General features: G+C 42.3%; 1 protein-coding gene across 1 annotated transcript; it reads left to right on the forward strand.

Moving 5' to 3' along the window:
• Positions 1 to 1,759: 1,759 nt before the first annotated feature.
• Positions 1,760 to 10,366, forward strand: LOC307242407 (poly(rC)-binding protein 3; the record flags this gene model as incomplete). The annotated part of the gene is made up of 13 exons (XM_080016865.1): positions 1,760 to 1,822; positions 4,414 to 4,525; positions 4,876 to 4,899; positions 4,993 to 5,025; positions 5,123 to 5,239; positions 5,449 to 5,580; positions 6,049 to 6,177; positions 6,546 to 6,635; positions 7,025 to 7,066; positions 7,547 to 7,622; positions 8,737 to 8,789; positions 9,473 to 9,642; positions 10,021 to 10,366. Exons 2-13 carry the CDS (start codon positions 4,448 to 4,450, stop codon positions 10,364 to 10,366), a joined length of 1,290 nt encoding a protein of 429 aa, XP_079872991.1. The 5' UTR covers positions 1,760 to 1,822; positions 4,414 to 4,447.
• Positions 10,367 to 11,652: the final 1,286 nt, after the last annotated feature.

Below are 11,652 nucleotides of genomic sequence, written 5' to 3' on the forward strand. Positions count from 1 at the left end.
AAACAAACTTCTTTTACATCATTTACATGCAGTATGGTTCACGCAGGTCAAGTCATGTGACAGCCAGAGGTCATAGAGGACGTAAAACACGGATACATCAATCCCTTTCTCATAGACTAACGGCCACATTCTCAAACATGAGAATCACTTGCACCTTTTGCTCTCTGGTCCAACTTCTCCAGCAATGCATCGCTGCCTCGCTGGAGGTCCAGGCTTCTGGGAGGGGGTCCCACTTCAGCTTGTTACTTGCAGCTTTATTGATTATTGTTGTTATTAGTAGTAGTAGTAGTACAATAATACCAGTAATAATAATAATAATTTCAATTATTATGAGGGAGGACATGCAGGCGGTTGGTGTAAGGGAGGAAGATGCGCAGAACAGAAGGTATTGGAGGCAGATGATCCGCTGTGGTGACCCCTAACGGGAGCAGCCCAAAGACAAAGAAGAAGATGATTATTGATTTTTGTTGTTAAAATACTACTACTAATAATGTCATAATTAATAATAACAATAACAGTAACACCAATAAATTAATAAATAAACAGTTGAGACATCTGTATTAAAAATAACCGCCGAAACAGCAAAATATTAATTTATTATTGTAATTAGGCCGAGTTGCTCCACAGTTTAATTAGTTATACGGTGTAATCATTGTTTTATTTACCATTAGTGACCATTACTGTGTTACACAGAAATTTTTGTCAGACAATTTGGGTGATAAATCAGCCCATGACTACTTTGTTCTCGTTTCATTTAGATCGTACACGAGTTGTCCTGTATTGTTGCTTTTTTTGAAAAATTCTACACTGACTTGTATCAACGCACATAACTATAACGGCAGTAGCTGTGTAAAATAATATAATGAATATTCAGACACTATGGAACATAGCTGAGAGGCGGTTTTGTGGCCCCCTGGTTTAAATGAGGAGAGGTCAGTGTGTTAGAACGGTGGCCATTGGGCTCACAGCGGCTGTCATTGTCTCCGTGCAATGCAGTGAAAAGTAATTAAATATGCTACTTATGCTTCGATGATTCATTTCCCTTCACAATTTTGAAGGCTCAGCTGAATGCATTTTTTTCAGTGCAGAAGGGCTGTATTGTATCCACTATGGCCTCATTACTGGGGCATAAGGGATTGGCATGGGGGAGGGGCAGAGGCAGGGGGCAGAGCACCCCGTGAAGACATTGTGCTTAACATAACTGAACACCTCAGGCACCACATTGTCATCCCCACTCCTCAATTAGTCGGATGTTGTGTACGTCAGTGCTGTCTTTTGCAAAGCAACCGTTTTCTACAGGGGGATTAATGTTTTTAAGGGGATCTGGCCTTGTGCAAGCAGGAAGCTGTTTGAAAATCGAATGATCAGCACAGTGGTCCGGTCATGCAGAGTCGTTAGTCACAGTGCTATATCTGATAACAAAGCTGCTCTCTGTTTTTATTTCTTCTTTTCTACTTTTTTTTTATTTATTTTTTTTTTTTTACCAAGAAGCACCTCTGCGTTTTTATAGTAGCGTATGCCAGAGAGGAGACTTTGGCCCGGTCCGAACGCCTCTTTCGTGGCACCAACAGGGAGAATTAGGCGAGTGATGCGGGTTCACTTGCCCTGCGTAGAGGCTTATCTTGGGCTAAGCTGAGGGACTAATAGCAAAGCCAGCCTCACTCCAGCCGGTCTGAGGGCATTGGGAGCCATCTGGTCACTCTGTGCAATAGTTGACAACAAAAGGGGGCAAACATCTCACGCAGACTGTCAAGTAAAGGACACATTCAGTCAGAATATACTAGGGGCGAAGAAGAGGAAACGAGCATTTCTCAAATAGAAGGTCAGTACTTCTTAATGCTTTTCATTCTACTCACTTTACAGGCCTCTCGGCCACAAGCGGGAATTAAAGGATCACACTCTTAGCTGCCCATGTTTCCATTGGCAGTAATGCTTCAAGACTAGCAATGAGGTTTAGCCAATATGGAGCTAAGATTTTGACCGATATCTATTTTAAAACTTACGATCAGAACTGAAGAATGTGTCCCTTTATCATAAAGTATTTCACAATAACTGCCTTTTATAAGTTATGTTGAAAACATGGTTTTGTGCGGGTGAATTTCTGTGTCTTTATTGCATGTAATATTGTTTCCTAGTATCTAATGTTATAGTGTTATACTCTTAACACTGTTCAAAAGAGATTTTGGTTTAAAAAAATCGAAACTCCAGTGTGCAGACCAGCATGTTTGGAATACAATCACTTCATTCAGACCACCGTGGCCGAGAGCCTTAATCTCTTTTAATGGACAATGGTGTTTGCTTGAAAATATAGATCTATTTTGAAGAAAAGCATGAACACAATCAAATCCTCCTGTAAGTTCCCTTATTTATAAATCCAGACATCTTAGAAAATGCATGGAAAACAATTCTGATGTAATCTTGTTGCTGTCCCAGGGGATTTGTATAGTAATTTAGGATTCAATTATATTCGTGTTCTTCTCAAAAAGATGTATATTTTCAAGCGTACAGTAATGTCTTAAGTCCACTTCATTATTCCCTTGTCCGAAGGAAACCAAAGGAAATGTTTTTTGTTGTTGTTTCCCAGCTATGGATTAATAGCCTATTTATTATCCGCTGTGTTTTTGTGGCTGTTCGATGTATTAAAGAGATGAGTTTCATCATCCATGTATCATGTCCCCTTTGTGGGTGATGTTTTTGTGCTACTGTTTTGTTCCAGAGTCTTGAGTGAACGGTGACGTGCCAGAGGTGACAGAAATGGGTCAAAGGGTTCTTAGTATTATCTAAACAAATCCTGGGCTATAGGATTAGACTGTGATCTTGCTGTTTATTGGATGCATTTGCTCAAACTTGGTACCGACACTTAGAAAAAAGACGAGATCTAAAGCAAGGGGCAATGTTGTCTGCACCCCTCACACTGCCAGTGGTATTGCGTTAACGGAGCGAGTCAACGGGCCAACTTGCTGTAAACTTAAAGGAAAACTCGGCTATTTTTCAACCTGTGTCCTATTTTTAGATCACTGGTTGTCGAGCCGAGTGATTGGCATCAGCGTATTTATTATTGATCCAGTATTGAGAGAATAACTTCAAGGGCCTGTCGTGCACCGAGCTGCACCGCGCAGTACGACGGGGCAAACGCGGTCCCCGAAGAACACGGTCGCGAATGCCCCATTTACGCGTTTCTGCTCCACTGAAGCTATCTCAATACTGGGTCAATTTAAAAGATTCAAATTCCTCCCCCTTAACCCTGTTTAACTGTCATGCGCCACGTTTTATCACTTTGATACTCGTGTGTCGAAGATAAAGGCATTCTCCAAAAATCTTGTCTTGGTAACTTGATCAAACATAATCCTGTTTGCCGTGCTTGGGACGCAGTCATGCTCATTTTTTGGTCTTTTTTTAGGTCTGGAATGGCGGCAGACAGTTCTTTATTCATTGTTTTGTGTAAGTATTCAGAGGGGTTAAAGGCCACCGATCGCATACGCCGTAAAAAACTAACAGCGGGATTGGATTTAAATCAGGATTAACGAGTAGCACCTCGTAGTCGTTCACCCATGAAGAGCAGTGTTCCCTCCTCTTGCTGTGGTTTGGGGGACATTTGAATAATGCACTTTTATGAGCATACATATTTGGGCTGGTTTCAAGTGTTTCCGCTCAAAAAGAAGATGAGATTGACCCACAGTATTGACATTGCAGGACTGTTGTTCAGCATTATGATAAGTTATTTCTTTAAACATAATGTAAAAATGTATGGTTTTGACCCTTGCTGATATCACAGTAATGTAATAGGCAATGCGACCTCTGACCTTGGAAGATCGCACAAGTGTTTTAATAGCAGCTAGCCTCAATACCGAGGCAGAGGCAACCTTCATTATTCTGCAATTACGATGATTTGTTAATACGAACAGTGGGACATTTGTTCGGGGCTGATGTTTTATTGAGCCGCTGTGTTTATAGCCGGTCACACATTCATCACTTGATCCTCATCCCTGCAGAAAACAAGTGGCTCCCTTTGTATCTTTATGTGTCACAGGGAGTCACGCAGTGGTATTCGTTCAGCCATGTGAAGATCTCAGCTCGGCGCCTCTGTGGACAAAAGTCCCAGCCAAACCACTGACAAATACGGATAGTCATCAGAGAGAGTTTGCTGTGACAAAAATCTGTGGATTTCTAACGAATTATGCCGGTACTGACGGAAGCAACCAGATAACTTTTTGAGCTGTCCTGGATTTTAATACAGTATGGTCCAACTCAAGGGCACCCACTGATTTGAAAATACCCAGAGAAGTCAATACATCCTTGTGAAATGTGCCCGAGATATGCAAGAAAATGCATTTTCCATATTAATATTACATAGCTTCACTCCGGAGCAACCGTCCGTTTTATTTATTTTTCTCTCTCTTTATTTTTTTGCAGGGTGGTAATTTTGGAAACGTGAGAAATACTGAAAATGTCGGACAGGGAGGAAATGTCTTCGGATGGCGGCCTCAACGTTACTCTGACGCTAAGGCTCCTCATGCATGGAAAGGTAACAGGACAGGGGTCACATGTTATTTTCAAATGCTCCAAACTCATCATCAGTGCCTGCTGTCCATCACATTGTAGAGCCCGAAACCAAGAGTGTGATGAAGTATGTTGTAGTAAGTCAACTAATGTCAGATCCAAGATTTGTGTATTATTGTGTCTTTGGTGCACGATAAAATAGTTTTGGTTTTTTTAAATTTAGGGACTACTGATAAGACGGCCAAGTTGCAGCAATTTATTTCAATAAAATCAGTCTTTCATATTAATATTATGCATTGCAACTAGGAAAGCTTGTTTGGAAAAAAAGGCCTCTGACAATATAATCAGTTTTTATTATAACATCTCTGTCCACAGGAAGTGGGGAGTATAATTGGGAAGGTACGTTTTTTTTTTGTTATCTATCAATTTTTATCACTTTATTTATTGTCAAAATAATATATTTCTTCTCTTTGTTTTTTTGCATCGTTCTAGAAAGGGGAAACAGTAAAGAAGATGAGAGAGGAGGTGAGTTTGGCTCTGTGTGGTTCAGACAAAAATAAACACAAACAAACAAAACAAAAAAAAAATGACAAACGCTTCAAAGTCAAATTTGTGTTCCCAGAGCGGAGCGCGCATCAACATATCCGAAGGTTCCTCCCCGGAGAGAATCGTTACCATCACAGGGCCCACGGAGGGAATCTTCAGGGCTTTCTCGATGATCGCGGAGAGGTTTGAGGAGGTCGGTGTCGGAACGGGAACGCTTGTCGCTAAATCAAATTGTTCATACCTAAAAGGAGAAAGCCTCATTGGGTTGATGTATGCATTACGAGGCGTCCGCCCCGCGTTTCATGCGCCACCGAACAAGCCCTTTTGTCGAATTTCACAAAGACTGGTAAACTAAAGTTCCCACAGTCTGAAAAATCCTGTGTTTTTGAACTCTCCCCCCAGGATATTACTGCAGCAATGACAAACAGCAATGTGACAAGCAAGCCGCCTGTGACACTTCGTCTGGTGTTTCCAGGGAGCCAGTGCGGCTCGCTGATTGGCAAAGGAGGCTCCAAGATCAAGGAGATCAGAGAGGTAGGGCTCCTCTCTCTCTTTATTAGTTCCAGAGTCTTCTGTGTCATCTTAGAAGTTGTCCCCTCTCCCCCTCGTTCCCCAAATAGGAACCTCACAACAGAGGATCCCTTTCCCCGCTATCCAAACATTCCGATCAAATTCCCTCGTTTTCTGGCATTGGTTGGGGCTTTCAGCTCATCCATATTGTAGCTCTCATCATGTGCAGTACGCCTGTGAAGATAGCGGCACACTCACTCTTCACATTCAATGGGAAATATTTTACCATGCTTCTCTCGCGGAGATCCTGCTACTTGTCAACCGGCAGCTGCCTCCCTGACTAGTATATTGGCTAGAAGCAATTAAAGGGCGGGCGGCGGCGGCGGCAAAAAAACGGGATATTTCAATTAAGCCATTTTTTCAAGCAGTTTTTTTTTTTCTTTTTTTTTTTTACACTCGGGCCATGTTTATTTGTTCTCTGACGTTTTTAAGATTACCGGCGCCCAGGTGCAAGTGGCAGGAGACATGCTGCCAGACTCCACGGAGAGAGCCGTCACAATTTCAGGAACTCCGCAGGCCATCACTCAATGTGTGAGACACATCTGCTCCGTCATGCTGGAGGTAAGAGCTGTCATGGAGCGAAAAAAGCCTCCTCTTCAAAGCTCCACCGTTGTGCCAAGCTACAGTGATTAAAGATACACAATATATTTCCAGCCTCAGCCTATGTTCACTGCTGCTCATGTGAAAAACTTGGATGGATTTTACAAACTGCCTTTTCTGAATGACAGGACCAGACTTGAAAAAGGTGTCATTCGGAGTTATTTTTTTTTTATCAACTTTCTTCCTTTGAGAAGGACGCTGCAAACACTTGGTCCTATACCATATATATTGCATGACATCACAACTTGGAGCATCTTTTTCTTTGGCTATCGCAATAAGTATCACCTTCTTTCCTCACGATTTCGGTGTTTGCTTGATTTTGTTCCCAGTCCCCTCCAAAAGGAGCCACTATTCCATATCGTCCGAAGGCCTTGTCAATGGGAAGCCATGCATTATTACCGCCACAGCACTCTGCACCGGTGAGTATCCCTATGACGGGAGCACTTTGCAAAAGCATGACATCACTGTGGCCGTGGATATTCACCACCTGAATCACTCTGGACGTTATTCGAAACACGGCACGATCATTTATAGCGTCATGATTGTTTTGCATTTGCAGAAAAATGTTCAGTCTGACCACCCCAATAATCATGTTCTCACCACTAGAGGGACACCTCTGTGTACCGGCGAGCTAATGCCCCCGCTAGTTAGGGTTTCACTCCATTGAGGGGTCAAAAGGGGGTTAAAGGGGCTGTCTAGAAGGATCAAAACGAGATGTCGAGATGGTGTAAAACTACGGATCACGATCTAGCCTGAACGTATGTCGATTTAAATGACGTAACCCCACCCCTGATTCTGTGTGTTCCAGGCCTTTGCAATTCCCGGGCAGTATGCCTTTCCACATCAAGATGTAAGTGTATTTGTTGGGGCCGAGCACCACCTGACCAAAATGACCTGCTCCTGCCCATTCCCTCCAAAGCCACCACTGCGCCTTCTGTGTCCCCCACTAAGCAGAGACGAAACATCATCAACCCCCAATCTATTGACATTACTAACATTAACCAACAGTAGCCGCATGCTTTGTCTTCAATATCGGGCAACGGCGGTGATTTTTAAAAAAATAACCAAAAAAATAAACCCTACCGGTCAAATGACCACCTCTTGCACTACTTTCCTCTTTTACACGTTACTTCCTCGAGAACCTTTGTAGGAAAACACGTCCGTCCGTCCGTCCATGTACCACCCCCCCCGTACCACCCCCACCCCCCCTTGCCGACGCAATCTCTGAATCTGTTTGTGAACTTCAGATCGGCTCATGTCTTGTAGTTGTCGGCGCCTCTGAAATAATCCAGTTTGATTGGTTAGCTCTAACTACCTTCCTACCCTGCAGTTGACCAAGCTTCACCAGTTGGCTATGCAGCATATCCCCCTCCCTTCCCTTGGGCAGAGCAACCCTACCTTCCCTGGTACGTACCCAAGGCTCCCTGGGGAAGTCCATCTCTCCTTCTCTTTCTCTCTCTATCTATATATCGATATCTATCTATACACCAATATATCTGTGTATATATATATCTATATTTACTGTATATATACAGATATATGCTCCTTCTTGAATCACATCCATCGAAACACCCCTTTCTCTCCAAAGACAATTTCTGTCTCCACATTGTCATTCTCACAAAGGTAATCTCGTTGTCCTGCAGGCCTAAATTATTATGTAAATGATGCTTTCATGAATGTAAGGAGGTATATTCTTTTTCCATAATTGGAAAAATGATGGAGGATGGATGAAAGACTCGATGCCTCTGCGCTATTTATGAATTTGGTTTTGTATTTTATTTGCTAACCTTAAGCTAGGCCACCCTAAAGGATTACATCCTAAATGATTATCAGCGATCCTGAAAATGGAATGATCGCATGGTCCATCCCAAGAATCACGTCTGCTGTTATTGAGTCGAGGGGATGGCTTTATTGTTCGAAATAACCTAGCGGAGCAGAGACGAAGAAAGAAAGTACAATTCTTTGAAAGGGAAATGTGAAAAATGAAACAAATATTTACTTCCTGTAAGTATTGACCCATTTCTCGCCTATTTCTCATGACTCCCCAACTGACAACCCCACTTGCCGGACGTCCCTCTCCAAAAACATCCTAATTTCTCACGCCCCCAACCCCGTCCCCCCACCCGTCCCCCGTCCTTGACCTCTTTAAATATTTCTCCCTCAATTCTAACATCTTGCGTGACAGACCATCCCGAAACCTTGACCATCCCATGTATTCATGCGCTGAACCCGGAAACTCACTCCAAGAAAATTTCCACTCGAGCCAGACCGCTGCTTAAATTGGGACCAGTGTCCGCAGTCTGAAATATATTAACAATACTAATTATGCATTGAACTATTACACACAAAGCTAGTTTTTAATACATCCCAATAGTGGAAAATCGTGTATAATTTACATGTTTATGTAATTATGTGTATAATCTTTGCGCGTAAAACAGAAAAAGCAGAAACTGTTTTACGACATAGCTGAAAGCCATTGTCCTCGTGCAGATGTTACCTTTTCCCTGTCCCACTTTGCAGGACTGGATGCATCTGCCCCCACAAGCTCACAAGAGCTGGCGATACCCAACGATGTGAGTAGCAATTAGTTTACGTTTGCATTAAAACTAAACAGTAGCTTCCCACTCTGTCAATACTATACAATGGCTATGACCAGGCTATCATTTTTCCATAACAACACAATAAATTAATTTGCTCAGCGTCAATGATTCTTTAAAATCGTGCGTTGGGAATACAGCCTCAGCTAATTTGGCAAATGCCTGCTTAATCATTTAAAGACCACATCTATTATAGTATGGATGTAATAATAGTACATTTTAAAGTTTAAAGATCTGCTTAGGTTTAATGAATGTGCTGAGCATATTCATATTTTATATGTGTCTTTATATCAGTCTTTAATGAGGTATAAAATATCTAGATCCTCTGGATTATTTGTACAGATTAGTAAATAGATAACTGTGAATGTATGAAAAACGGGTTTAAATACGTTATATAATTACACACGGATTGACTTGCAGAGTGCTGCTACTGGGAGCTGATGCAGCATTAAAAAGTGAAAGCATTTGCAATTTCTACCCATCCGATCTAATATTTATTAATGCGCTATATTTATAGAGGCGATCCTAAATTGTGTTTTCAAAGCAGACTTTTTTGCTTTTACTCGGCCTATTAACAGTTTTTGCGATCAGATTCATAAATAAGTTGGCCACATGAGCCGGCTGTCTGTTATTAACATATTTGCTCTCTCCCTGTCCAGTTTATTGGCTGCATAATTGGACGACAAGGCAGTAAGATCAATGAGATTCGCCAGGTCTCCGGAGCTCACATCAAAATAGCCAGCGCCACTGATGGCTCAGCCATGCGGCAAGTCACGATCACAGGCTCTCCCGCCAGTATCAGCGTGGCCCAGTACCTCATCAATGCCAGGTGAGACATGACAGAGGTCAGCCATGTTTAGATGGGATTCGCATCGCATAACTATTGATAAGACAGCCCAGTAGCATGCTGTTGTACTAGGATAGACTGGTGCAGGTCAGGCTCGGCTTGGATTTTGTTTCCAAACCACTGCTCCATTCTCTCGATAGTGTCGGAGTCCTTATTTTCACTGTGTTTTTTTTTAACACATAACATTCCTTCTTTGATTCATTTGGTTTTCTCCCCCCACCCCTTTTTGTCTCACCTCTTTTCTCTGCTGTCCTGCCCATTCTCTGCCCCTCTTCTTTTTCCATGCGACCCCTGTGTTAACCCCCTTCACTGAACCCCCCCCCCCCGTCTGTGACGCCACCTCGTATGTCCCGTTTGCAGCTTAGAGATGGCTAAATACACCATGCAGGCTGCTTCCTCTGCGACCCCAGTTGACCTCAACTTGAGCTTCACTCAGTCTCCCACTGTCTCCACACCTACCTCTATGGCTGTCCTGGCCGCCACCACTCAAGCTCCCGCCACCATTAACGTCCACTCTCCCGCCACCCTATCAACCATCCAAAACCCACACTATGCTGTTCCTGTTTCCAGTCTGCTTGGCATGAAAACTCTCCCTGTCCTGGCTGTCCATCCAGCCTCTGGCTTAACACATGGTCTATCCCCTTACACAGCGAAAATGCAATGTGGCATGAACAAATCTGACAGACAGAAGTTTGCTCCTTATTAATAAGCACTGTGATTTGTTCTGTATGTCTTGTATGGCAAACAATGACAAATTACATCAATAATTTATTCATATTTCAAGTGGAGAAATTCCTTCTTCCCTACTAACTACATTCAGGTAGTCTCTACAGTAAATCGACATACTGGGGAAAGACAAATAAACTTCCGTGTCACCTACTGGAAGCAAAGCTTCATATCACCTCTATACAGCTCTTCAGATATGCATCATAAATCATGTGATTATCTCAGGCGTAGGGTTGCAAGGCGGCTTTTAGCGCTTAGCATTGTTGCTTTGCAGGGCTAGAATATTTGGTTTGATTCCCAGGTCCTGCCCGTGCGGCGGTGGCATGATCCCCCTGTGTTTGCATGCAGTAGTCTAGTCTCCTCCCGCTTTCCAAAGGCAAGCATGTAATGCTACTGTAATTAAAAACTCTAAATTGCCAGAGCTTTAGTTTTCATGTGCATGTGTGGCCCTGCGTCTCATGCAGGGTGTGCTCCTGCATCGCTCCCAAAGTAAAGTGGGATAGGCTTAAGCCCTGCCACTCATCACAGGAATAAACGGGTAACAAACTGAATCACTCTCAGGCCTATCATAGAATCTTAGAAAAAAAACTTTTTTTATTTCATGTTTTGTTAAGGACCTATTTCCAAAATACAGAAGTTTGGATTTTTTTTTCTTAATCTTAGCAAAATAGTTTTCGAGTAGTGTGTTTTTTGTTTTTGTTGTTTGTTTTTTTGGCATCACGTGGCGTGATCCTCAGCAGGATAATGTACTCGTCTTGTCAGATAGAGCTGCACTTGTAAAGTTCATATTGTTCATAAAGTCATATTGCCTCCTTTCCTTCACTAGGCTCTCTTCAATGGTAACAGGCTTGGGGGTTCTGTATTAGCGTTGCACAGTTGAAGTTCTGATGGGATTTTCCTAAAGCCACATTGGATTCTTGTGGATTTTGACTCTGCATAATTATCCCATAGAGTGGGACCGTCCTAACTAAAGTCTTCATTGTTTCTTATTTTTTTGCTGAAGCTTTTTTTTTTTTTTTTTTCAAATGTTCAAACCTAAATGAAAGGAATTTCTAAGTTATATTCCACTTACAGTGTCCACCGTTGATTTTGGGCAGTTGTTGTAATAAGTGTCTTTAATGTATTTTTTTTTGTGCGTAGGTATGCCCTTAACAATCATGAATTGTATTTTTTGCCACAGAAAAGATCATTTAATAAATACAATTTTTTATGAACTCAAAAAGATGGTTTTCTCGTGAGTTTGTTTGCATGCACAGTAATTTACAT

Source organism: Zeus faber, assembly GCF_960531495.2.
Source record: "Zeus faber genome assembly, chromosome: 16".
NCBI lineage: Eukaryota > Metazoa > Chordata > Actinopteri > Zeiformes > Zeidae > Zeus > Zeus faber.